At 38.0% G+C, this 27,839-nt stretch overlaps 3 protein-coding genes across 3 annotated transcripts in view; 1 reads left to right on the top strand and 2 right to left on the bottom strand.

Annotated features, from left to right (window-relative positions):
* Window positions 1–5,538: 5,538 nt before the first annotated feature.
* Window positions 5,539–8,729, bottom strand: psmb3 (proteasome 20S subunit beta 3). Its single transcript, XM_016486605.1, has 6 exons — window positions 8,561–8,729; window positions 7,654–7,838; window positions 7,442–7,549; window positions 6,040–6,217; window positions 5,839–5,933; window positions 5,539–5,709 (listed from the first exon to the last, which is right to left on the bottom strand). Exons 1-6 carry the CDS (start codon window positions 8,561–8,563, stop codon window positions 5,661–5,663), a joined length of 618 nt encoding a protein of 205 aa, XP_016342091.1. The 5' UTR covers window positions 8,564–8,729; the 3' UTR covers window positions 5,539–5,660.
* Window positions 8,730–8,913: 184 nt separating this feature from the next.
* Window positions 8,914–11,430, top strand: LOC107688823 (vicilin-like seed storage protein At2g18540). The gene is made up of 4 exons (XM_016486604.1): window positions 8,914–9,028; window positions 9,241–9,334; window positions 9,430–9,517; window positions 10,820–11,430. The coding sequence occupies exons 1-4, from the start codon at window positions 9,001–9,003 to the stop codon at window positions 11,372–11,374; spliced, it is 765 nt and encodes a 254-aa protein (XP_016342090.1). The 5' UTR covers window positions 8,914–9,000; the 3' UTR covers window positions 11,375–11,430.
* A 2,285-nt stretch (window positions 11,431–13,715) lies between these two features.
* The window catches only part of unc80 (unc-80 homolog (C. elegans)), a 74,461-nt gene continuing 60,337 nt past the window's right edge, over window positions 13,716–27,839 (bottom strand). Inside the window, exons 50-64 of the mRNA XM_016486607.1 lie at window positions 24,850–25,068; window positions 24,562–24,762; window positions 23,284–23,407; window positions 23,081–23,206; window positions 22,851–22,974; window positions 21,962–22,168; window positions 21,674–21,858; window positions 20,986–21,151; window positions 17,709–17,888; window positions 17,000–17,147; window positions 16,767–16,823; window positions 15,971–16,052; window positions 15,772–15,889; window positions 14,607–14,800; window positions 13,716–14,342 (exon numbers count right to left, since the gene is read on the bottom strand). Coding sequence (XP_016342093.1) covers window positions 14,016–14,342; window positions 14,607–14,800; window positions 15,772–15,889; window positions 15,971–16,052; window positions 16,767–16,823; window positions 17,000–17,147; window positions 17,709–17,888; window positions 20,986–21,151; window positions 21,674–21,858; window positions 21,962–22,168; window positions 22,851–22,974; window positions 23,081–23,206; window positions 23,284–23,407; window positions 24,562–24,762; window positions 24,850–25,068 — 2,458 coding nt within the window. The 3' untranslated portion in view covers window positions 13,716–14,015. The remainder of the gene's footprint in view (window positions 14,343–14,606; window positions 14,801–15,771; window positions 15,890–15,970; window positions 16,053–16,766; window positions 16,824–16,999; window positions 17,148–17,708; window positions 17,889–20,985; window positions 21,152–21,673; window positions 21,859–21,961; window positions 22,169–22,850; window positions 22,975–23,080; window positions 23,207–23,283; window positions 23,408–24,561; window positions 24,763–24,849; window positions 25,069–27,839) is intronic.

Here is a 27,839-nt window from a genome sequence, read left to right as displayed (position 1 = left end):
TATCAGTGTGACAGTAAAAATCTTGCCTTTCATCATTTTCCCAAAGACCCTGACAGGTAATTATTCACAAAAGTGTTTTGAAGTGGGATGTAGCGCTGTTTTATGCAGCTGCTAACTTTAACTGTTTTTAGTCTAGTAGTAAACTTAAATCTAGGGATGCACCGATGTATCGGTATCGGGCCCGATACTGAGCTCCTGTACTCGTACTCGTTAAAATGCCCCGATACCAAACGCCGATACCACACAGCATGTGATAAGTGCCATATTCAGACAAAGAATTCACTATAAATGTCATTTATTTTCACCCTTAAGCATACACGACTTTCTGGCGAAAGTGAAACTAACAGCCTGTGTGAATGCGCTAGGCTGTACTGTACTTGTCCCTCTCATTCTGCACCAGTACAAATACGTGTGCGCGTTGCGCGTTTTGCTTGCTTGAGTGTTTCTGCATTATATGAGTGGCTTTGGAAAATAAATCGTACGTTTCAGATGAAAAAATGCAACTTCTATTTTTGAAAATATCACAGTTAGGAGAATTATAGTGAGTGGTTCCCTGCATTTTTACAGCAAATCGCGTGAATTTTTGGTTGATTGTAATGCATTACATACCTTTCTATCAAAGTTATCTAACATTATCAAGCTGAATTTGTTCTGACACAGTTTAACTCTGAGTTCTTGTCATATTTTATTACCATTTTCTAAACTATAGCGAATAAACTGTGATAATGTGAGAAATGTTGAAGGTGTCTGAATAAATTTTGGTTTGACTGTATCTATTTGATAAAGGAAGTTAACCAACTAACATTATACATACTCTTTTGGTTTCTGTACCCAATATTTCAAAAATTTACAAATGCAATGAAAATATTGGTATCGGTACTCGGTATCGGCAAGTACCAAAAATAAAAGTATCGGTATCGGTCGAGTATTGGAAAAAGTGCTATCGGCGCATCCCTACTTAAATCCTTTTAGGAACTGCAGGTCCTAGCCATAGAAACCATAATAATGATTTATATGGATATGACACTAAGTAATGAGCTTATGCAACTTTACACATTTACAATTACTTACTATATTATTATTTAATATTACTCCACTAGGTCTGAAATATATATTGTACGTTTTAATCCCCTGGAACACACTACAAACATGATGATCTAGATAAGACATGATGCATTGCTGTGTCTCTGTCATAATTAAATAATTAAAAAATTTTGGAGAAAGTGGCTGTATGTGTTTTTTTTTTGTTTTTTTTTACAGTCTTCCTTTAACGGACATTACTGCAAAAACAGTTTACTGTCAAGCTGTTATATTCCTGTTATATATTTATTGTCCAACATTACTGATCTTTCTGTCATTAATTTAATATGTTGGTATTAATTCAGTGTTTATAATGCTAACACTTGAACTTAAAATATTTTTGAAAATATTTTGCTCTCTAGAAACTGACATGGTTTCTAGAGAGCAAAAGGTTTTGTGAAAAAAGGGAACACTTTAAAATAAAGTCTGTAAAATAAACTGTTAAAAGGATTTGATGATTACTAGTCTAGTGATTGTACGTTATTGTTGTCATCGTTCAGGTTGTATTTCAGCTTTAACTATTGTTATATATAAATATGTTTAATAAAATGCTCTTAGTATAAACCAATCCCCCCTCTCTGTCTAAACAAGTGAGGTCTTAGTTGCACTTTGCTATTATGGTTACAAACAGTAATGAAAAAGCGACATTAAAACACAGAGGCTGAGTTTCTTTCATAGATTTTTACATATGAATTAATAAAAAAACAAAAACCTGAGTTTGAATGTGTTAGTACTTATTATCCAGTTTATTACTTCCCATTATTCATAAGCATTGTAAATCTTGTAAAAACAATCTCTCCTTATGAATATCCCAAGTATATCTCAAACTGGGAAGAGAATGCTGGCAATTAATGAGCGCTGCTGTAAGAACAGTACTGAGAACCAAGCTTGCCATGGTATACATTAATACAGTTATAGGCTATGTGTGAATGTATGGGATAATCCACAGCTAGGTTTGCATTTCACAATGTTAATGCAAGACGTGGAGGTAAAGAACCACCTGTGGTGGTAATCATTGTTAGCCCACTTATATCAGGGTCACATGTCAACACTATTGATATTAGCAGTGCAAAATTTAACTGGAAGTCTGTTATTTGTCATTATTCTGCTCAAAACATCAATAACTACCAACTGATTTTACATGTTGATTTTGCATTCCTGTCAAAAAATGTTTTTTTAATTAATTACTATCACAAAATTAGACACATATCAGAAAGTTATTTTATGTAATTATATAGTATAATTATAATACATATTTAGAAATAGATTCACAGTTCAACATTTAGGAATATTGTATTTTGCCGTGAAACATGCATCAATGAAATGCACAAGAATCTGAACATAGACAGATTTTTGCTTAAAACGACATGCTGACAAAAGTAAAGTATAAAAAGTCTTGGCGCAGACACAAGAAAAAACCCAATGGCCAGTGAGATGAGGTTGCACAAGGTTATTGTTTAGAACATGTATCTGTCAAAGTTTTTACACAACTTATCCAATGATGTTTGTGATGTAGAGTATCATGCAAGAAAATGCACGTAAATATGAAACTATTCATATTTAGTCTTCAACCATACATTGTGAAAATTAGGAGTTATATACAACCCCTGGCAAAAAATTATGGAATCACCACACTTACATAATGTTCACCCAACTATTTTACTTTATAAGAAAAAAAAAAAAATCACAGATATAACACAAATCAATTTTTGTTTAATAATTAAACACTCTGGTTATCTGAAACATACTTCAAACAAATGAAACTAAACTTTTAATTAATGGAAAATTGTTTTCATATCAAGTAAAGGAAAAAATTATGGAATCATTCAATGTTGAGGAAAAAATTACGGAAATGTCCCAACTCATTTATGATATGGGGTTGCATGTCAGGTATAGGAGCAGGGGAAATGGCAATCCATACCTCAACAGTCAACACATTCAAATTTTGGACACTTTTCTCATTCCATCAACTGAAAAGAAGTTTGGTGATGATGTAATTTTTCAGGATGATAATGCATCTTGCCATAGAACAAAGAGTGTTAGCTTTTCATCAGGAAAGGCATATCGTTGCATGTCAGGTATAGGAGCAGGGGAAATGGCAATCCATACCTCAACAGTCAACACATTCAAATTTTGGACACTTTTCTCATTCCATCAACTGAAAAGTTTGGTGATAATGATGTCATTTTTCAGGATGATAATGCATCTTGCCACAGAACAAAGAGTGTTAGCTCTTTTCTTCAGGAAAGGCATATCGGGAAATGGCAATCCATACCTCAACAGTCAACACATTCAAATTTTGGACACTTTTCTCATTCCATCAACTGAAAAGAAGTTTGGTGATGATGTAATTTTTCAGGATGATAATGCATCTTGCCATAGAACAAAGAGTGTTAGCTTTTCATCAGGAAAGGCATATCAACTCAATAACATGGCCAGCAAACAGTCCAGATCTCAATCAGATTAAAACAATTTATGATGGGAATTGAAAAAAAAAAAACTGGTCCATGGCAAGGCTCCATCTTGCAAAGCTGATCTGTCAACTGATATTCAAGACCGTTGGAACCAGCTTGATGAAGAATATTGTTTTTCATTAGTGAAGTCCATGCCTTAAAGAATTCAGGCCGACATAAAAGCCAGAGGTGGAGCAAGAAAAGCAAGTACTAATTGTGTTTTTTGGTTGAGGATTCCATATTTTTTTTCCCTCAACATTGAATGATTCCATAATTTTTTTCCCCTACTTGATATGGAAAACAATTTTCCATTAATTAAAGGAGTTTAATCTCATTTGTTTGAGATATGTTTTACATAACCAGAATGTTGAATTATTAAACAAAAATTGTTTTGTCATATCTGTGATTCGTTTATTTATGAACTAAACAATTTGGGTGAACATCATCTAAGTGTGGTGATTCCATAATTTTTTGCCAGGGGTTGTATGTTCTATAAATAAAAATAGGAATGCTATGTTGTTGAATTATATACGAGTCTTGAAAAGAAAGAAAGAAAGAAAGAAAGGTCCTCTCATTTCTCAATGTGTAAATATCCGGTGATCAGGGACTCTGGAGATTTTTCTTCTGGTGTTCAGTAGAAAGCTCTCTTTAATGTTCTAAGTTATTGTAATTGTGACCTTGAAGTGTCTTGAGGACAGTTCCACAGGTGCACTGAACAAGTATGAAAAAGTTAAATCAAGTATTAAACAAGTATTAAATCCTTTTCAATAGAGATCTGTAAAGCTTAACAGCTTTAAAATACATTATCCTGAAAAAGGGACATTTATTTAATTTTTTTCCCTAAGTTTATATGTCTTTTTAGAACCATCCGTTCATCCATCCCCACTCCAGCACACTGGTTGCTGGTAGCCATTGACTTCCACAGTATCAGTGGCTATCATCAACTGTTTGGCTACCAGCAAATGTTTCAAAATATCTTTTCTATTTTTTTTAAAAATACTTTTTGTTCAACAGATGAAAGAAACTCCTACAGGTTTGGAACAAGTTGAGGGTGAGTAAAATCCAGTTATGAAATTTTGTTTAAGCATTACGTTGTTTTGTTTGTTTTTTATTGTTCCCAATAAGATCTGTAATAAGCATTTACAGAGAGGCACAGAATCCAAGCTGCTTGAAGTCCAGTGTGAAGTTTCTGAAGTCAGTGATGATTTGGGGTGCCGTGATGTCTGCTGGTGTGGGTTCATTGTTTTATCAAGTCCAAAGTCAATGCAGCCGTCTACCAGGAGATTTTGGAGCAATTTATGCTTCCATCTGCTGACAAGCTTTATGGAAATGCTGATTTCCTTTTCCAGCAGGACTTTAGCACCTGCCCACAGAGCCAAAACCACTTCCAAGTGGTTTGCTGACCATGATATTACTGTGCTTGACTGGCCAGCCAACATGCCTGACCCGAACCCCATATGAAATCTATGGGATATTTTCAAGAGAAAGATGAGAAACAGTCGATCCAACAATACATATGAGCTGAAGGCTCAATAGTGCCTCAGCAGTGCCACAGGCTGATCGCTTCCATGCCACACCTCACTGTTGCTGGAATTTGTGCTCAAGGAGCCCCGACCAAGTATTGAGTGCATAAATTAACATACTTTTAAAAAATTTTAATTTTCTGCTTTGCAAATCTTTTTTTTTTTTGATTGACCTTAGCAACTATTCTAATATTTTGAGATACTGGATTTTTGACTTTCATGAGCTGTAAGCTCTAATCACCAAAATTAAAACAAACAAAAAAAAAACATTTGAAATTTTTTACTTGTAATGAATATAGAATATATTTCAAAAAGTTAAACTTTCATAAGTTAAAAAAAAAAAAAAACTTTTTCACAATATTCAAATTTTTTTAGATGCACCTGTAGAAAATAGATTTGTTTCATGCTGACTTTAAAATGTCAAGAAATTAGATAAGTAAAAAGTATCTTTTAAAAACATCTCTGACCACATAACTAGCAGATGAGTAAATATTAGAAATGTTTATTGAACAATTCAATTCTGATGATGACAAATGGAACAAGGCAAATTCTATTTGAGTACAAAAAAATGGGGTTGTAGGAGAGGAAACAGCAGTATTTTTCTTTAGTCCATCCTGGCCTTCAGGGTACGTGTGGTTATCTTATCCTTCTCACTGTAAAAAAATATATATTCTTAATGTATTCTTTATTCTTAATGTTTTGTGCAGATTGAAATCAGTTAATTAAAAGTTAATGATTGTCATACTATCACTAAGGTTGATGACATTTGATGATATACTTACACGACATGAACAACGACTCCCATTCCAGACACTGCATCTCTGTCAACAGCGTTCAGCATGGCCTGTGAGATGGTCTCAAATAAATCCTCTGGTTTCTAGAGAACACAATCAATAGCAAAAGTCTATGAGATTACCAGACCTAGATCATTAATCAGCCTTCATACCCAATACAGTTACGTGGTCTTGTTTCCCTTCACCTACCATGTCAGGTTCCCACAGGGACTCGCACATGCCGTACATCTGCTCTGAGCAAGTTCCACTCACAACAAAGTCTTCTGTCACCATTGGGCATCCGATAAGGTCAAGGGAACAGATGAAGGGTTCAAAGGTCTTTGGGTCCAGACCAGCAATCACAGGCTCGATGTAGTATGGCCCAAACCTGAGACATGACAGATTGCAATTCTGTACACAGTGCACATGGGAATATTCTATTTAGCAATGAACTCTTTGAACTCTGGAATGCAACGAAATTGCATACACATTGCTTAGTAATTATAACAACCCACTGACTAGTTGATTTTGAAAATATGTAGGTTTGCAGGACCCTATTAGAAACTGAGTTCAGTTGGCCTAAATACTACAAAATGTGAATTTGGATCAGTTGGGTTCCAGAAGTAAAAATCCTATTCATTTTCTTGACAGGAGAATTGATTTTGATCATTTATAAGCTTAAAAAAGATCTACTGTGAGCTATGAGGTTGTTATTTGATAATATATACTGTTATTGAAGCCATCAGCCCACATTATTTTAACTACTTTTTTACATAATCATGTTCAAAAATAGAATTCCTGGTGATTACCCATGATTCTGCTGAGAAATTTCCACCAATCAGAGAATCGAGACAAGCAAATCACACCAAAAGAACACTTTAGAACCCACCCGCTCCCATGAAGCACTGGGGGTGATAGAGTCAACAGTTTTATATTTCTCCATTGTTTTTAATTTGAGTGTGTAGTTTGCAATGCTTAATGGGATTGTAGTTTCTCTTCTTTATTAATGTCATTAAGCTCTGATTTCCAAATACTTTGTTGCTTCAAAACAAAGTTTGTTGTGATTCACCCTATAGCTGGCTGGTTTGGTTTTAAGGCTTATAATTCTTAAATACTGTATCCGAATATGCCTACTTTCATACTTGTAGCAGGCGAAGAATAGTATGTGAAAAAAGAAATATTATGTCCAAGTTCATAGTATTCCAAAAACAGTATTCTAAAAGTACCCCAAGTAAGATGCCCTACTACTTCTGTCTACTACTACTATCCCATGGCAGTGAAGTGAAGACACAAATTGGTAGGTCACTTGACAGTAACATCATGCCAGATGTAGTACGTCCAAATTTCATTCATACTACCCATATTCATACTATATAGAACATCATTTTTAATGACTTTAAAATCCCTATGGGATCCCTATGGGAAAAACACTTTCAATACAAGTGAGTGGGCACTGTAGCACTATTACAGTTAAGGTCAACAACAACAAAAAACTATTTACCACTGATTGAATGCATTTGTTGTTCCACTAATTCCCTTCCATTTTCAGCAACTGGTTTTCTCTTTGCCACTTAACAGTAACTAGCATGTACAGACGTGCATTTTTTTTTACCTCCTCTCATACAGAAGGTTGGACACCATGCTCATGAAGGTCTTCGGCTTGATCTGACGACCTTCCTTCAGCTCATACAAGTTCAAGCGGAACTTCAGCCTTTGAGATCTAAAACGAGAGAGAAAGGTAAAAACCAGAAGGTATTTAAAAAGAAAAATGACAAGTGCTATGTTTAATATCAAATATTCGAATGCATCTGACACCATTCATACACTGTTTGTACATCTGTGGCAAGGCCAGCCAGCCCGATGTAGAGTCTGTCTCCCATAGGGAAGATTTTCTGGAAGTCGGTGGTAACCAGCTGTGCCTGGATGCCAAACCTCCGGTCTGATGCTATTGCCACACATTCCTTTCCACGCATCGCCATGACGGCACCTCCATTATATGACATAATAGACTATGGGAAGATGACAATAAAACAAAAAAACTTATAAGATTAAACAATTGCACTTTTCTATACAGTCTGACTAGATATCATATACATATTTGAAACAGTTATTATATAGGCTTAAAATAAAACTAAAATGCTTATCATTGTATAACATATACATACATCACAAAGATCACTTACAGAACAGGATAAGAAACATGCGATAGAGCAAAGCAATAAAATAAATTTTCAAACAAGATACAATAAATAGAGATAGTTTAATGAAAAGTTATTTTGTATGACTAGGCACTTTGCAAATGTTATCCAACACCACATCTGAAATGCGTATAAAAGCTAACACATTTGATCAAGATGAGTTCATACTGAATTCCCCTTTTAATACCGATGCAATTATGAAAATCATGATTTGAAATACGTCTACACATGACTGATCACCATCCATATTTAGCCCAGGCATCCAAATGCAACACTGTTAGTTTCGTTTAAAATATGATCGACTCAAAAAATCCAGCTCAATAGTCCACACTCCATATAACTAAAGCTTATTATGCATGTAGAATGCATTTAATCAAATCCTATTAAAAAGGAAAATAAGATGCAGGTTAGGACAAATAACTTTATAAATACTTTCGCCTGGAAAGATGAGATGGCAAATGAGCTAACGTTACTGTGCTAATAAAGACGATTACAGTCAATAAACACTTAATTCTTCAAACGCGTTCACTTACCATGATGGCAAATGTAATAAGCAGGCACCAATATGAGAACTATTGATAAGATTTGATTATGCTATGCTGAAAATCAAGCTGTAGACCGGGTTACACACGGTGACTGCACACTTTCCTTCAAGCGCTGCTAGTTGTTCCTGCTGCTCACGTCATTTCCGACAGCTGCGGTCCCTACAGCGCCCCTGTTAGACAAAATCCTCGACAAAATCATTACACCACCACCTACTGTAAAAATGAAAAGCATAAAGAATTCAAATAATTTTCGAATCCTACCTATTTCAAGCATTGCATGGGAGAATTTGTGATTCACCTTTAACGGAAAACAACAAACGTGTTGTAGTTTACGCTAGGGGGCGCCAGTACGTTGTAATTCATTCTCACCCACAGGAGCAAAAGGACAGGAGAAGAAAACACAATGCTAAACAACACAAAAAATTAAAATGGACTCAGAGGATGGAGTCTTTAAATGCAAGTAACACGTTTTACAGCAAAATGTATCGGTTTATGAGTAGCCTGATTTTTATTTTTTATTACCTTCCTCACTTCCCAAAACGTAATTCTGCAACAGTAACGGCATGCTGATTCAACAATATCGCGAATTTGTCAATGTATGTGATTTATTCCATTTTCAAGTGGTGGTCAAAGGCAGATATGTTTACCAGTCGTCTCTGTGCATTTAGGGACTGATGCCAACACGGCAGATCTGATTGTATGGAGAGTCAGTAACAACAGTTTGTTTACAGGCAGGAGAAATGCAGCCATCAAAGCCTTCGAGTGAGTAAATTCAGTCTTGACTTCACTGAGTGCTGTTATGCCTGGTCAGGTACACGTGTTTATTTGATGCTGTTGATCTATCTGTCAATCTACAGGCTGTATGTGAAGGAGAAACAGCTGGTGGGGAAAGTGACGCCTGCATGGGTTCGAAAGAAGTGGGAGAATCTAAAACAGAAGTATAAGGTGATGGCATGCATTTATTTAGCTTCTTTGCAAGTCACATGTCTGTGGAAATCCATCCCATACAGTATAAATACTAATGAATTACTTTGCTTAAAGATAACTTACGTCAAACATAAATTGTGGGACTTTTTGTCAGGATCTATTAATTTATTCAAACATACATTAATGTGTTATTGATTTGTGATTTAAAAAATCATTTTTATGTTGTTTTAGAAGCATTGTGTCATTGCTTTATTTTAAAAATGTTTGCCAAGTCATGTGCTGCAACCTACATGCAGACATAAATTTATCAAATAAATAAAATGTAATTATAAAATTATCTTATAAAATATATAAACTATTGAAAATACTGTTTTATATATAATTATGTAATTAATGTGTCTTGATTTTATAATCAAGATGTAAGGAAAATGTTGATGCATGATTGATTAATTGAAAATGATATAAATGTTGAATTACGCTGAAGAATCAACACCAACATAATCATGGAAAACTGCTTAAAATGTGTCTATTTAAATATATTTGATATGGATTTAATTATTTATAGTATTTATAATATTTAATTACTTTTTCCATTTACCTATTTTTTTTTTTTCTGCTGAACATTCTTTTTCTTCAAACAAATATTTGGCATCAATATTATCTTGACAAGTATCAAGTTTTTCAAAACCATATGAAACAAACATGAATATAAAGAGTACATTTCTAAGAACTTGGTAGACAATTTAAACTACACTGAACAAAATTATAAACGCAACACTTTTGTTTTGCCGGTTGGATGTACTGCCAAATTCTCTGAAACGCCTTTGGAGACGGCTTATGGTAGAGAAATGACCATTCAATTCACGGGCAACAGCTCTGGTGGACATTCCTGCAGTCAGCATGCCAATTGCACGTTCCCTCAAAACTTGCGACATCTGTGGCATTGTGCTGTGTGATAAAACTGCACATTTTAGAGTGGCCTTTTATTGTGGCCAGCCTAAGGCACACCTGTGCAACAATCATGCTGTCTAATCAGCATCTTGATATGCCACACCTGTGAGGTGGATGGATTATCTCGGCAAAGGAGAAGTGCTCACTAACACAGATTTAGACAGATTTGTGAACAATATTTGAGAGAAATAGGCCTTTTGTGTACATAGAAAAAGTCTTAGACCTTTGAGTTCAGCTCATGAAAAATGGGGGCAAAAACAAAAGTGTTGCGTCTATAATTTTGTTCAATGTAGGTTTTAATTTTATTTTTTTTAATTCACAACACTGTCATTGACCTATAATCATTTTGTCTTTGATAATTTACTGCAGGACCTCAAAAGCCTCAGTATGGTTGGGGGAGACGCATCAATTGCAACCTGGAAGTGGTATGCAATCATGGATGGAGCACTGAGTTGCGAGACCCCCCTCAACCATTTCATCACGCCTGTCCAAGTGTCCTCATCTGCTCAGGATGCTCCACCCCTCAAGCAGAGAAAGGAAGAGGACTGGCTGACAGCTGTGTGGGAGATGGAAAGGAGACAGGAGGAACGAGAGAGGCAAGCTTCAGAGAGAGAGGACGAGAGAGACAGACGAGCTGCAGCAAGAGAAGAAGAGCGAGACAGACGGGCTGCAGAGAGGGATGCTGAAAGAGATCGAAGGGCTGCAGAGAGAGAAGTAGTGAGAGAGAGAGAGACGCTGGAGAGGGAGGAGAGGAGGGAACGAGAATTGTTTGCGAGACAGGAACGATGGGAGAAAGACATGCTGGCTAGAGAAGAAAGGCAGGAAAGGGACTACAGAGAAAGAGAGGAGAGGAGAGAAAGAGAAGCTGCTGCTAGAGAAGAGAGGCTTTTTAAGCTCCTTGAGACATTTATGGCCAATAAGTAAAACTGTTACTGATAAATTCCAAGAATTGCTTATTTTCTACAAATAAACTCTTTTGCATTGCCATCATGTGTCTAGTTCTTTTGAATCATAAAATTAGTAGTTAGTATTAGATTAGTCTTTCACAAATGCCACAAATACAAATAATTAGGTAATTATGCTAATTATAATAAACCAAAAAGCCCAAACCAACATGATGGGATTAAATAATTTATTATTGAACAAATTCAACAGATAGCAACACGTTAGACAAAAATGAATATATACGCAAAGCAGCACACAGAGACATAATACCTGCTGATCTTTCACATTCTGAATACAGTGCCGTCCACTTGGTAAATATGAACAAAGGTGGCTGTGAAAATAAATCTGCATTGTTTATCCTTTTGATCTTTCATTAAAAAAATGTACAAAATTCTAACCTTTCATTGAAGTAAAACAATGGAAAGTGGGGGAAACTCACATTATGAAATAAAAGTTCTTCTCTAGTTCACGTTGGCCATGGTTATTGGCACCCAATTATTGCAACATCCTTTTCCTAAAATAGCAGCTCTGAGTTTTCTCCTGTAATACCTGATGAGTTTGGAGAACACTTGACAAGAGATCAGAGACCATTCCTTCATCCAGAATCACTCCAGAACATCCAGCATACCAGCTCCATGTTGGTGCTTCTTCACTTCAGTTCACCCCAATCATTTTCTATAGGGTTCAGGTCGGGGAACTGAGACAGCCATGGCAGAAGCTTCATTTTGTACCCAGTGACACATTTTTGTGTAGATGTTGATGTTTGCTTTGGATCATTGTCTTGATGGAAGATCCAAACATGGCCCATTATAAGATTCCTTACAAAGGCAGTCGGGTTTAGATTTTTTATCTGTTGGTATTTGATAGAATCCATGATGGATTCCGGCAGAAAAACAGGCCCACAACATTAAAGATCCAGCAGTATATTTAAATGTGGACATGGGGTACTTTTTATCCCTGTTTGCACCAAACCCATCTGGTGGGTTTGCTGCCAAAAAAACTTTTTTTTATGTTTCATCATCTGACCATAGAAGCAAGTCCCGTTTGAAGTTCTAGTCGTGTCTGACAACTGAATATGCTAGAGTTTGTTTCTGGATGAGCCAGGAGTTTTTTTTCTTGAAACCCATTTGAACAACGTGGTGATGTAGGGGCTGTTTGATTTTTTCAAATTTTTTGGGGATTTCTGACCCCAAGATTCAACTACTCTGCAATTCTCCAGCTGTGATCCTTAGAGAGTCTTTGGCCACTCAAACTCTCCTCACTGTACATTAGGACGATATAGACACATGTTCTCTTCCAGGCAGATTGGTAACATCTTTAGTTGAATGGAACTTCTTAATTATTGCCCTGATTTTGGAAATGAGGATTTTCAATGCTTTAGTTATTTTCTTACAGCCACCTTCTATTTTGTGAAGCTCAACAATCTTGTTCTGTACATCAGAACTATATTCTTTGGTTTTACTCCGTGTGATCGATGATTACGGGAATTTTTGTGTTCTTCATATTTATAATCCTGTGGAACAGGAAGTCATGGCTGGACAATTTGATATTCATAATCACCCTGGTGTGCTAAAAAAATTTAAATATGAATAGGAATATACTTCAGAGATTTTACTCACAAGAATTTCTAGGGGTGCCAATAATGGTAGCCAACATGCATTGGAGAAAAACATTTATTTCATAATGTGAGTTTCCCCCCACTTTCAATTGTTTTACTTATACGAAAGTTTAGAATTTTGTGAATTTTTTGAATGAAAGATCAAAAAGATAAACAATGCAGATTTATTTTCACAGCCACCTTTGCTCATATTTACCAAGGGTGCCAATATTAGTGGGCGGCACTGTACAAGGGTGTGAGACATTCAATTAATACTCTAGTGACTATTTTAACACAGAATGTTATATAGAAGAATTCTGAAAAAAAAAAAAAAAAGTTTACAGTATAGTGTATTTTATAGTCAGTTTAAGCATTAGTTGAATTACACTGAGGTTAACAGAAGAATCAACACCAACATAATCAGGAGAACAGCCGGGAAGATACTTAGAATATTTCTATTTAAATATACTTATATATATGTATTTAAATATTTATAATATTTAATTGTTTTCAGTTTTTTTCTTATTTTGTTTCTGCTGAAATTTGGCAGGTGCTTTGAATTTGTCTTTGCAAACAAATATTTGGCAACAATATTATACAAGTATCTTTATATTTCTGAAAATAAAGCATTTATAATATTTATTCTAAATATCTATTTTTATATAATCCTCTAAATAAATACTTGAATAGATGACAAATATTTAGAATACATCTATATAATTACATCGTTTTTGTAGTTATAATTTTCACAGAATGCTTATCTTATTTGATTTAAAATTACGTAATTTATCTCACTAAAGACTGAATGGTACATTAATGTTAATTAGCTTCATTGGTGTTTAGAATTATGCAGAGTGCTTCATAAATGTGTCTATTAATTGCAAAGGATGTCCCATGATAGCTTAATATGCTTTAACTCCGTTGTCAAGAGTTTACAAAAAAAAGTTATTCAAGAAATCTGATCACAGGATTTCTTTTTCCACTTCCTGTTAAACTAGCACAGTATCCTGAAGCTGGACATTCTCACACGTGAGACTCGTCCAGATCCAGGTCAACAGGGGACAGGGGGAGCGGAGAGAGAGCGTGGGGTGTGAGCAGCGAGGTCAGGAGTGGGTTCTCCGTGCCACGGTCCTCTCCTGCACTAGAGGAGGTGTCTGTGTTTTGCAGAAGCCCAGTGGTCTCTTCGTCCTCTGGGCTTTCTCTGATCTGGGTTGGGGCCAGTCGGGATGGTGTACTCAGGATGGGGAGGGGAGGAGGAAGAGGGGAGCAGGCTCTAGAAGTGGAGCTTGAGGCAGCAGAGGGGGTTGGAGAAAGACTGCTTCTTACATTCCCCTGGTCTTTATTCTCATACTGAGAGGAGTAAATAAAGCAAGTGTCAGATTCAGAGGTATAAATGGCTACATTCAATTTTAAACACTCACGCAATGCACCCAAACATTTTTAACATTCAGAAATAGCATTTCTGTTTCATTACTTAATGGGAATGATATCAAAATGCTCTTACAACATATTTTCATTAGCTGCATATAGACTTAAGCATGTGTTTAAGCAACAACTCTGCAAGCTTTCATTCAAACAATGTGCTCTTATGACTGACAGTGGGTAAAATCAGACCTGTGGCCATGCTGGTTTGTGCTGGGCAGTATTGATGCTAGGTGATGAGGACTCTGATGGAGCATGGCTCAGCCTCCCGACCTCTGTGACCCCTGGTAAACCGCTGCTGGGGCTGGGAGTAGCAGTGGGAGATCTGCCAGCCGGTTCCTGCTGGGTCTCGGTGAAAGTGACAGACCTCTTTTGGTCACTGTGAGCTGAAGAAAAGATGACAGATTCATTAGACTCTAGAAATTCATTAGTATACACTATTACTTCATGCAGTTTCCTGGGAATCAAATTCATAACATCGTTTTTGTTAGCACTATGCACTACAGTTTGAACTATAAGAAACTCTATCTGGTTCTTCACAGTGGATGTACTTAACCCTATAAAACCATATCAGATTTGGAACATGGCTTTCTAATGCCTCTACATTATTAATTTGGTCAATGCTTTTTCAAAAAAAAAAAAAGGCCTACTCCTGGTGGCAGAAGGACCTTTAATATTATCTCCAAACTATCTGCCTTTTGCTGGGAAGTCTTTGTCGGTTTTGATAAAATATTACAAAATATTGACGTCTCAAAAGTACTATTCAGTGGATTTAAGCCATGTAAAATTAACATTTCATAGATTTTGAAAGAAGATTCGAAGTTGAAAATGTATTAAAAATTATACATTGTGTATTTTAGGAATGTCTTTGTATATATTATGCCCACCAAAATAGCATAAAATAATATAATAATTAAATTAAGTTAAAAAGTCAAATTTTATTTGACTAATTATGCATTTAGAGTGGATACTGATATGTAATTTTTATATATGCAGTCTGCTGTATAATTCTTAACATCTCAGATTTTGCAATCATAAATATTTCTATTTGTATTATTATTCATAATAATGTAATTTATTTGTGTATATTACATTAATATATTTATTATTTATTATACTAGGCATTAGATCTGCTGACATCCACAAAGCAAAACTAAAAGGTTTGTCTATAAACAAAAAGGAATTCATAGAAATGCTTTAAAGACTGAAATGAAGGGTTTTTATGTTGTGTACAATAACTTACCGATAATGATACACACAGATATGATATTATCCATGCTATAAACATATACTTATACACATAATCCCCACTCATATTCATTTTCTTTTTTAATGTAATTACACAAACGACACACACTCCTGTCGAGTGGTTTACTCTTAGGCTGAATGCTCCTACGGGTTGTTGAGAGTCTGGCTCCGTGACGTCCACGAGACTCGTCCTGCACCCTCTGTATAGACAGCAGAGGTCGCCGTAGCTACAAGACACAGTGCCTCAATTTTATGCCTTGACATAATACACCAAATGCAAAAAATAAGACTGTGTTCTGAGCGCTCACCTGCCTAAGTCCTCTCTTACGACCAAGAGGTGGCTGGATTAGCAGAGTCTGCTGTCCTGGTTCACTCTGCACGCTGGCAACCCTGCAGAATAAAACCAAAGGACAGACACACAAACAGAGCTGATGAGCTCGAACTGCCCGAAGAGCTGAACACAATCCCTGTTAAATCCTCCTGATTAATTGGAGAGTTAAAAGGAAATGTGTCCCATCCACAAATCCCCATTAGTCCATAGCCCTCTACCAATCAAACACAGGGACAGGGACGAATCAAGAAAGCATGAATCGCAGGACAGAACCTGCAATGTCATCCACAAAAAACTAAGGGGAGTAGAGAAGCTGGTATAGCAGTGTGAGCAAGAGGATGTGAACATCCAATATAAACTAAGCCATTTTTGTACAAGAATTTGTCAGATTCATCTGATGTCAGATCAGAAAAAAGACATTTCTTCATGTCTAATTATCTACTTTACACCTGCTAGACCATACTTCCCAGCCCCACAGATTGGCCCCCCAGAGAAGAACTCCAATTTGAGCAGCAAAAAGCCTGAAACATGAGTGGACACCATGACACCATGAGGCTCACTGGAGATGACATGAGTACCACAAAGTGATAATCATTGTCCCTAGCCAAGAGAGAAAAAAAAAGACCGAAAGAAATAGTGACTTGGAGTGGATGAGAAGAGAAAGAGAGAGATCCTAGTGAGGAATTAAGTTGGATGTGATGAACAGGGAAGGCAGGCCCAGCCCTGGCACACAGACGGTGAGACACTGCACACACAGGGCCGTGACACTGTACCTAGACAGGTTACCCTCCTCCAGAAGCCCCTGGGATTCATCTAGCACATTGGGTTCACTGTAGAGTTGGGCAGGGAACAAGATTAGGGGAATAATAAGAGAGACATGCAACCCCCCAGCTGTAGATCAGCCCTCTCTTAAAGGGAAAGATATGGTAAGATTGGATAAATAAGGTTGTTATAGACAGTTTTCGGTCTGAATGAGCTTTAGTTGTGAAGAGGGGTGTCTGTTTACCTGTGACTGGGCAGCATGGTGCTCATGCTTGGTTCAGGCTGACTGGCAGCTAACCCTGTGGCGTGACTGGAGAAACGCCGCTGGGAAATGAGCCTGGGGAGGAAAGCTTCGTGCTCACTTACCACGCTGGGGATGCTGACGGAGTCATCTGAAAGCGATAGAGTAAGCAGTAATATGGATCATTCAACAATAACATTAGCAGGTGCATCTATAAAATTCCTCAGCAATAAAACCCATCAATTTTATTTTAAACTTATGCTGCTTGAAATCATTGTTAAAAAAAGAATAAAAAAATATTTCAGTCATGAACCTCTAGATAACGCAGGCTGATACAGTAGGTCCTTTACATGCACTCTTAGCAATAATATAATTTACTATATGGCACAAGCTGATTCTGCAGCCAATAAGATTGCTTGCTCAACATTTAAATAGTCTGGTTTAGTATTCGCTGTAAGCTGGTCCTGCAGCGTACTCAGTTGCTCTGAAACCCTCCACCTCCCCCAGCTCCACCTGTCTAGATCTGCTACAAAATTTTATGTATGTCCATTCATGCATTAATATATGTCACATATATATTCATGAACAGACTGTTCTTTTAAGTCAGATCTTTTAAATGAACAGGTTTATAAAGAAAGTGATGTCATTTGGAATGACATGAGGGTGAGTAAATGAGTGTTTTGAGAGGAACCAAAGAGGATGAATCACACACTTTCCTCCTCCTCCTCATCGGTACGACTGAGTGTGTCCTGTGAGGGCTGGCGTGAAGGTTGGCTCTCCTGCTCCCAGACAGTTCCTGTACCGGTGTTGGAGCGGGACATGGTGGCCAGACTCAACCTGTATGCAGAGGTGGATGTGCCAACAGTACTGATGGACGTCTTTCCTTGGTATGCTGAAAAACGGGGAGAAATAAAGTCAAAGTCCCTTTCAAGGAAAGTCTGTTCACTCGGCGGCCATATTTCGAACACCTCCCAGGAGCTCATACAAGACCAAGTCCTATTTAAATAAATGGGGGAATCCTGAAATCTCAAAAACTGCTCACTGAACTCACAATTAAATTACACATTTCAAATCAGCAACAAAAACTGAAATTAACTGCCCCATTAATGTTGGTTCTCATGCTCAAATAGTATTAAAAAGGCTTATTTTTCAGGCTAGACCAGCCAATGCGCATGCGCAGCTATAACGCACTTATGATTGCGCATGCGCATTGGCTGCTCTAGCCTCAGGTTTCTATGGGAACCGGAGCTTCTAACAGCCACTGCAGTGAAGCAACGACTTGACCAATCAGCGATTGGCTCTTTCATTTAGAAGGCGGGACTATTCTGCCATATTACGCGTTGCAGTTTCTCCCATTCATAAGTATAAGAGTGAAACGTCTTTGTATTTCTATAGTCTTTGATAAAGTACAGTTGTAACCCCAGGTTAAATCACAAAACCTGAATACCTGACACAAAATCACGTCCATGTAGACTGCACATTTTGCATTTCTGACACACCCATTTCAGGTCTTGAAATCTCTACTAATGAGCTGATGACCCGAATCAGGTGTGATTAAGTAGACTTGCAAATTGTGCACTGTTGGGGGGGCTTCAGGAACGTAGTTCAAAGTGTGACCAATTTTACTGAGAGATAGTGTGGGATTACAAATTTAAGAATCTGTCTTAGATCTACTGATCCTATGTCCCGACAAACAATCACCTGAAAAACTAAGGTGAAATACATTGTATTTAGCATTTATGGTAAAGATGATGACATAAGATGATTGCTTCTGTTGAACAAAGTTTGTAGCAAGAGGTTCCTGCCAGTTCCTCTTCTCTTATTGAACATTATTTTGTGTATTTGGTGTACAGAGACTCTCACTTTTTGTTTGTAATGGCTCTTGGTGCCTTTGCCCCAGTTTTCGAGTAGTTATGCTGATTGGATTAGGACTGGTGAAATGGGACAGGTTGCTACACCTGAATACTTCATTTGCATGCTTTGTTTAAGGTCGTCACCCAGGTGCTTTGTCTCGATTTCTAAGCACTGCCCCCTAAATGTACATAAACTACAATGACACCCAAGAGTCTCCTGGCCTTCACTTCCGAGGGGCCGTTTACATGACATTTTCAGGCAAAAATGGGAAACTTTTTATGCGTTTTGCCTGTTTGTTTAAACGACAACGGCATTTTGGGGACTGAAAACGGTCATTTTTGAAAACAGGTTTCAAAGTGCAAGTTTTTGAAAACGCCACCGTTGTCGTTTCCGTGTTTACACCCAAAACGGGAATCTTTGAAAACGGTGACGTTATGAGCGTGTGTAGTACGCAGTGGTGTAGTGGTGTAGTGGTGTACCCACTTCTAAATCCCCTCTGATGCGCATCATTCATTAGTGTCCTGCATTAGGCAAAGTCATGACAGTCCACCACATGAATAGCTAATCCAATCGCGTGTAAAAAACAAAAACAAATATTCCCTAAAAACACCCAGTAAAGACAGTGATGCGGTCAGGACCGTGGCGCCGGCTTCCTTTGAAATATGTTTGATGATTGCGCCTGCGCCCTCGTCCGCTCCGTCAGTCAGAGAGGATGCCGACTGCCGACAGTGACAGAGATGCTGCTTCTTCATGCACGAGAGCATGTCAGGGGATGCGCGCAGAGTGGTAAAATAATAGTTAATTTTGGATTCTACTACCCCTTGACCCTTGCCCTTATGTCCTCTCTTCAAGGGTGATTAATTTCCACATGCATACAAAGGGTTGACTGATGTTATTAAAACACTATCTTGTGGAGTTGTATTCTGTGGTAGCACTAGTAACCCTTGCTATCAAGTAAGTTCATTGTCCCATATCACATAATCACCCTTTAGAACTAGTGTAACTCAGGGTCCTTTTGAGATTTAGTTGTTTAGGTTTATCCTGACCTTGAATGAGATTGGTAGATTTAGATTATAGTGTCGTGCAGATGGGTTGTTTGGACAAGAATCCAGATCAGACAAGAGGTCATTGGTCTAACCCATACGCAAATGTAATATATGTACATATATTTAACATTTACATGTATGAAATATATTGTTATAGGAAGTAAAACATTGGAAACATTTTCATAATTGGAACAATTTCATATATTAACATATATATCTAGCCTATACAAATATATCTTTATATATTACTTATAATTATCATATTATATAATATATTATATATTATGTAATACTTTTTTGGACATATAAGCCATGTACACTTATATCCAGTGGTGTAGTGGAGGGTATACGCAGGTATACGGCGTATACCCACTTCTTTATTAGTCGGCTTTGCGTATACCCACTTCTAAATCCCCTCTGATGCGCATCATTCATTAGTATCCTGCATTAGGCAAAATCATGACAGTCCACCACATTAATAGCTAATCCAATCGCATGTACAAAATACAAATATTCCCTAAAACACCCAGTAAAGACAGTGATGCGGTCAGGACCGTGGCGCCGGCTTCCTTTGAAATATGTTTGATGATTGCGCCTGCGCCCTCGTCCGCTCCGTCAGTCAGAGAGGATGCCGACTGCCGACAGTGACAGAGATGCTGCTTCTTCATGCTAAAGGCAAGCACGAACAAACATACACAACAATGGCGGAGTACATGGTACTGTTGTTGCTGTTTAAGAGTTTGCTAACGCTTCTTCAGCAAAGTGTGGATTTACTTCACCAATATTACAACCAACAGTGGAGACGCATCATATACACACGGCAACAGGTACTATTTACTAACAAGGTGACAGCACCAACTACTGGCCTGGCATACGTAATACAGCGTTTTTGGCCGTTTTCGCGGATATGTGTAAACGTGAATCGTTTTGAAAATGTTGTCGTGTATACGTGAAACTTTTTAAAAACGCAAGGGAAAAACTTTTCAGTTTTTGACTACATTGTTGTCGTGTAAACGTAGTCTGAGTTTCCAACAATAGGTAGGTTAACTTTTGTTTTGTAGGTAATATACCGATTAAGCCAGTTCTCACCAGAGCCACTATGCACAGCCTCTTTCAGGATCTTGAGCTCGTTGCTGAACTCAGCAAACAGAGAGCTCTTGCAGAGGGACCGTGGGATGAAACGACGCTCTAGTTGCTCTGCAATATGGTGACGGGCCGTGATCTCCTCCTGAGACTCAGCTGGCTGGGTCAACAGCTGAAAGTAGAGACATAGACTTTTTCATGAATATCAATCTTGCAGAAGTATACACAGCTGGCAGAAAAAAGGACCATAGATAGAAACAAATGAGCAACTGATATATTGCCAAGGCTGATAAATTGGCCAATATTCGGAATTGTGACGACTGATTAATGTTGTGTGATGGTCCATCTGTGCACAGGATACAAACGGTGTGAACTGATAGTGGTTAAAAGACTCACTTGATTGCATCATTGTTGTTTGCTAATTAATAATATACACTACAATATTCCATTGTGACAATTTTACAGTTGTCAGTTTCTATTTCATGGTGACTTTAAATTATAAAATAAGTAGTAATTTTAGTGTAGCAGAGGTGCATGTGTTATTTACTAACTTAAAGTAAATGTGTGATATCATATACATCAGCTCTATATCAGCCACCCTTCTATATATCGGCATTGGCTATTAAAAACCCATATCGGTCAACCACTAATAGAGAGTTCAAAAAGGTAGTACATATCCTCAAAATCCGCCCACCTTGCATTGTATGAAGGGGCGCAATAGAATGAAGATTGGAATTCTTGTGCGCACTATGAAGTCAATAAAATCCCAGAAAGCCAAACCACCAACTTTACGCAGGGCCATTTCCTTGACCTGCAGACTCAGCTTGTACCATTGATTACCCAACTGTCGCTCAAAGCAGACTAAGACCACCTTCAGAGCTAGAAAGAGCAGATTAAAAGAAAAAAAAAAAAAAATGTACAGACATCTTTAAAAAAATAAATCTTATATCACACCATCCAACCGTCTCCAAGGCTCTAGTACCAAGATAAGCTGCTTGGCTGGTGGATTCAGCCAGTCCCTCTCTACGCAGGTCTTTCCCAGTGTCCCCTGGGGTGGAGCAGTGGGCAGGGGATGCGTCCAGAACAAAGTTCTTACTGCGGGAAGTGCTGATAATGCGTGGAGGTAACAGGATGTTAATGACTGTCTGCAAAAGTAGAAATACCTCTGGCTGCTCCAGATGAGGGCTGTCTGTAAAGGAAAAACATAAATAAACATTGTAAATTACATCCAATTGCATTATGACTTTGAGGTTCTGTTTGTTCTCTAAGGCAGACCTTTACTCCCTGCGCCCACAGTCAATACAAATGGAATCAAGAGGTTAAGCAGCATCCCTTCTCGTCTCTCCTGATTGGTGAAGGGGGAGATCACATGACTGAGTGGGAAGTCATCCTTTAAAGCCTAGAATTGGAGGAAGACATTCACCATATGCCCAAAAATATACTGTATCAATGAACTGAAATGCATATTAGAAATAGAGATATCTATAGAAAGAAACAGATTATACCTGGATCTGCATGGCAACCAAACGCACAACTGCTGTACTGAAGGGAAGAGGAGGAGACAGGTATGGACTTAGATGCAACAAGGGAAGTCCATCTGCCACACTACCAGTCCCTCTCTACGCAGGTCTTTCCCAGTGTCCCCTGGGGTGGAGCAGTGGGCAGGGGATGCGTCCAGAACAAAGTTCTTACTGCGGGAAGTGCTGATAATGCGTGGAGGTAACAGGATGTTAATGACTGTCTGCAAAAGTAGAAATACCTCTGGCTGCTCCAGATGAGGGCTGTCTGTAAAGGAAAAACATAAATAAACATTGTAAATTACATCCAATTGCATTATGACTTTGAGGTTCTGTTTGTTCTCTAAGGCAGACCTTTACTCCCTGCGCCCACAGTCAATACAAATGGAATCAAGAGGTTAAGCAGCATCCCTTCTCGTCTCTCCTGATTGGTGAAGGGGGAGATCACATGACTGAGTGGGAAGTCATCCTTTAAAGCCTAGAATTGGAGGAAGACATTCACCATATGCCCAAAAATATACTGTATCAATGAACTGAAATGCATATTAGAAATAGAGATATCTATAGAAAGAAACAGATTATACCTGGATCTGCATGGCAACCAAACGCACAACCGCTGTACTGAAGGGAAGAGGAGGAGACAGGTACGGACTCAAATGCAACAAGGGAAGTCCATCTGCCACACTAGATGGCCCCACAACCCCCATCACCTAAACACATACATCTTTATGTAAACAAATATACATCACACAAAGGATCTCATCGGCAACAGCTGTTTGGGACTCACCAGGTTGACACAAACGTTGATTAGAGATCGCAGGTGAGGGAGGAAGGAAATGATTGGCTGCCGATGAAGTGTCAAACAAATCCCTTCAATCAGACTGCTAGCTGCCTCCCACTCCACCTGCCGCCTGAAAAACAACACACAGAGATATTCATCTCACACACTTTTAAAAGTTGGACATCAACAAGGTATCATACAATATGTTTTCTGCCACTAGTCACTGAATTACAGAGAATTCAGAATACAAAGTGGAATTTTCCAGAGAAAACAAAAACAAAAATCTGTTTGTGCATTAGAAAGTTAATACATTACAGGTCAAAAGTTTTAAATAATTCAGACTGATGATTTTGAAAGAAGCCACTTATGCTCATCAAAGCTGGATTTATTTGATCAAAAATACAGTAAAAACAACATTATTAAGTAGTATTACAACTTAAAGGAATAGTAGTGTATATGCACATGAAAAATGTATACGCAAAAAAAACATTTTCTTCTGCTTGTTGGAAAATATTTGTGCTCACACATCATTACAATTATTGGTTTGTGTATATAAATCTGCACACACAAAAAAAATGGGAATGCATGAGAAAACCTTTACACTAAAAACACAAAAACATTTTCCCATGCACACACAAAAGTTTAATTGTGCACATATAAGTTTTTCAGAAAATATTTGTTTTAGTATTAGTTTTCCACATGCAGAAGAAACTTCAATATGTCCACAAAACCACATTTGAGCAGGTTTATTATGTGCAATCATGCTAAATTTGTGCTAAATTAATTTTTTTCTGGAAATGTCACTTTAGGGATTTTGTAATGAATCCCTTCTGCCACTGGAAAAAAAAATCTTTGCACTGATACTCACAAAAATAATGCCTACATAAAATAGTGCTTTAGGAAGAATACTTTACGTTGTAAGTTTTTGATAAATGACATATTGCTGTCTAATTAGTTTAAAAGTATATTGCATAAGTGTATTAGATACAATACTTCACAAATATAAGCAAGCTCATAGTATGTACACAAAAGCAAGATATAATATTCTTAGGCATACTTGTTGCTTTACAACATTTAGTCCACCATTTATTCAACTTTATTTTGAAATCATAATGAGACAATGGAAAACAAAGCACAACAACAAAGCACAAAAGCGGCAGCTGGCCATCACATCTCAAGAGGCCAGCAGAGCTCCACCAGTGCATACAAAAACACAGATGGTGGAGGGCTAGAGATCAGCGTGAGGACATACCTGGTGCACAGAGCCACAGAGGGTGAACGCACCTGAGTGTGGGCATCTTATGAATCTTGTTAAACATGCGATCCAGCCTCTTCAGAATGAGGATGAGGGCAGGACGAATGGCCTCTGCCGACCAATCGGTGATGGGTAACATTTCTGTGATGTAGCGGCGCAGTCCTCTGCTTTCCATGGTCAGCGTGTCATACGGGGCCAATTTGAGAAGGGAGTGGGCGACTTCTGCCAATCTGTAAAACATGTTAGAAAATGCTATGACTTGGTTGCTCCATCGTGCTACTGTATGTTCAAACTACTTTAGGTAGCTTTTGTTTCACCTCATATGAGACTTGATATCCAGCAGCTCTAGAGCAGTGACTCTGGGTTCTCCTGCCACATTCTGCAGGATTTTGAGGCGTGGACCACAGTGCTTGTAAAACTCTGTGCAGATGTTAAGCAGAGACTCACGGGGGCGACGGAACTCTTCACGGGCAATACGCTCGTCCAGTTCCTCCCTCAGTATACCCTGACCCTCCTCCAGCAGGTGCAGGTTATCCCTGCAGAGCGTCAAACCAGAGCACTTTCAAACAACTACTGCTTGTTTTGTTGTTATTGTACTGTTATTTGCAAATCATTTCAACATGCAAACCATATGTTTTCAGGCAGTGCAGACATTTTCTGTTATACTACTTTGCTATAACAATATACAGTAGGTGTCAGCATAGTGCCAAGTGACCTTCTTATATGGCAGCTGGGAGAAGGAGGAAGCTGGGATGAGGAGTATGTTGGGTTAAATGAACAAGACATAAAATACCCAAATGCATGTTTTTGACAAAGGAATTCTTGAAATCAAAGTATATGCAGCTGAATGAAAACTGCAAGTGAAAACATATTTATTTTTGATGGTTTGATGTATATCCATGGTTCCTGTGATAAAGTGAAAGTGAAGTGACGTGTGGCCAAGTATGGTGACCCATACTCGGAATTTGTGCTCTGCATTTAACCCATCCAAGTGCACACACACAGTAGTGAACACACACACACACCGTGAACACACACCCGGAGCAGTGGGTTCGGTGCCTTGCTCAAGGGTCTCACCTCAGTCGTGGTATTGAGGGTGGAAGAGAGCGCTGGTTAGTCACTCCCCCCACCTACAATCCCTGCTGGACCTGAGACTCCAAACCCGCAACCTTAAGGTTACAAGTGCGACTCTTTAACCATTAGGCCACGACTCCCCCCATATAAATGCAGATATGTAAAGCCATGTAAAGATCAAATATCTGAAAAACATAATCTGTTATAGTAATTGATTCTTCTTTTATTTTCTCTGAAATTTCCTACCAGAAAGAACCAGACAACTCTGAATGTAAGTAATATTGCAGGCTTTAAAACCTTTAAAAAAGGTGGGCCAGTTGGGAAGGGAAAGGGACAGTTTCTGTATGTCAACTGTATTATTTTGTTATGATGCCCCAATAAAAAAGAAGAAACTGCAACAAGTCACAAAAATAGAAACTGATTCAATACAGTATCAGCTATTTCAACTGTAAACAGTGTCTTTAAACACTTATCTAGACTGTAAACACTGTACTGTATAGGGGTGGGAATCACCAGAGGCCCCACGGTACGATATTATCACGATACTTGTGTCACGATACAATATTATTGCGATTTTAAATATATTGCAATATTCTGCGATATATTGCAATTTATTACCTTTTTCCAACTTCAAATTATGTCCCCAAACGAAAACTTTGGCAACATCTGTTTTAACTAAAAAGAAACATTTCTCAGTTTATCTCACTTCAATTTTATTGCTGCAGGGCAAAATAGGATTGTCAAGCAGACAAACTGACCGACACTTTCATGAAAACCTGTCATAAATGTTGTATGCACCTGGCAAACTCAACTATTTGTATTACATTCTTGTCTAGTCCACCTTAAAGGGGTCATATGATGTTGCTAAAAAGAACATTATTTTGTGTATTTGGTGTAATGAAATGTGTTTATGCGGTTTAAGGTTCAAAAAACACATTATTTTCCACATACTGTACATTATTGTTTCTCCTCTATGCCCCGCCTTTCTGAAACGAGTCGATTTTTACAAAGCTCATCGGTCTGAAAAGCCAGTTGTTCTCTGATTGGCTAGCTATCCAGTGCGTTGTGATTGGCCGAATACCTCAAGCGTGTGACGGAAATGTTACGCAACTTACCATACTGTGATGCCCTGTCAGGCCGGAGCGTAACATAAAACCATGTCTGCATTTGTGATCGGAGAAATGACAAACAACCCCAAAACTCGCGTTTGAATCATCAGTGGCAAATTCTTTAAATATAAAAAACTTACTTACAGTCTGCGAGTCAGAACAGCCGGCATTGTAGTCTACTCTACCAGGATTAGGAAACACACTGACTCACACATCTAAATATTTGGGTTGAAGTGTTCTGGAACAGTGTTGTAAATACAACTTAACCACTGATTTCTAGTCGTGTCCTCTTTTGGAAGGCCAAACAAAGTAGTTTCGCTTTCACAACGAAACACAGCGTCACACGCGGCGGTGGCCTAGAGTGAGCGGAGGCCGGCGGCTAGAGTGAGGAACGGCCGGTGGGTTGAGTGAGAGGAGGCCGGTGAGTTTGAGAATGGCGTGGCTGGCGGCCATGGTCTGTTGGAATTCTTGATTCTGATTGGCTGGCAGATATGCATTAAAACCGTTTAATGCACAGGTAGTTCCAAGTCAGTTTAATCACCGTTCTATATTAATGCTCTGCTGCTTTAATTGACACACACAAACGCACAGACACACATCACTTGCACAGAGAGACGCACAGAGAGAGAGAGAGAGAGAGAGAGAGAGAGAGAGAGAGAGAGAGATCCCGCTGCGCACACAGAAACGTTCAGGAGTAGTCCAACATAAATTTGTCAACTCTGCCCCACTACTTTTATTAATAAAATGGCTTAGATACTGGATCACTGCATTATATTCCTCAGCAACGAAGAGGTAAAATTTCTGTTTATGTAACTAAACTCACAACTTCATTGTTTGTAGAGAGAGACGCACAGATGCAGGTAATTCACACACACAACTGTCATCTTTCTCGCTTTCTCTCTCTCGAAGAAACGATCGATAATTAATTCAAATAAATGTTATAATTCTGTAATTCTATAATTCCGTAACTGACGAAAATAACCTTAATTTTTAAATATTGCGCTGCAAAGAGCAATACTAGTTTTAACTTGTCTATAACTTGGCAAATGACCATGGAATGCATGGCTTGCCGTGCATTAACGGATTAAAAAAAAAAACTCAACACCTCCATCTAGTGGACTGTA

The sequence above is a fragment of the Sinocyclocheilus anshuiensis genome, unplaced genomic scaffold (genome assembly GCF_001515605.1).
Source record: "Sinocyclocheilus anshuiensis isolate Anshui unplaced genomic scaffold, SAMN03320099.WGS_v1.1 scaffold101, whole genome shotgun sequence".
NCBI lineage: Eukaryota > Metazoa > Chordata > Actinopteri > Cypriniformes > Cyprinidae > Sinocyclocheilus > Sinocyclocheilus anshuiensis.
Note: the sequence above shows the minus strand (reverse complement) of the source record. Positions and strands in the feature narration are given on the sequence as shown.

What these genes read in the sequence shown, in the direction of transcription:
- LOC107688823 (XM_016486604.1), top strand. Translation starts at nt 9,001, where the DNA reads ATGGACTCAGAGGATGGAGTCTTTAAAT. An exon ending in GCAGCCATCAAAGCCTTCGA is followed by an intron (nt 9,335 to 9,429) that starts GTGAGTAAATTC and finishes GTCAATCTACAG; the next exon opens with GCTGTATGTGAAGGAGAAAC. An exon ending in ATCTAAAACAGAAGTATAAG is followed by an intron (nt 9,518 to 10,819) that starts GTGATGGCATGC and finishes AATTTACTGCAG; the next exon opens with GACCTCAAAAGCCTCAGTAT.
- psmb3 (XM_016486605.1), bottom strand. An exon ending in GCCACAGATGTACAAACAGT is followed by an intron (nt 7,550 to 7,653) that starts GTATGAATGGTG and finishes CTCTCGTTTTAG; the next exon opens with ATCTCAAAGGCTGAAGTTCC. An exon ending in GGAGTCGTTGTTCATGTCGT is followed by an intron (nt 5,710 to 5,838) that starts GTAAGTATATCA and finishes ATTTTTTTACAG; the next exon opens with TGAGAAGGATAAGATAACCA.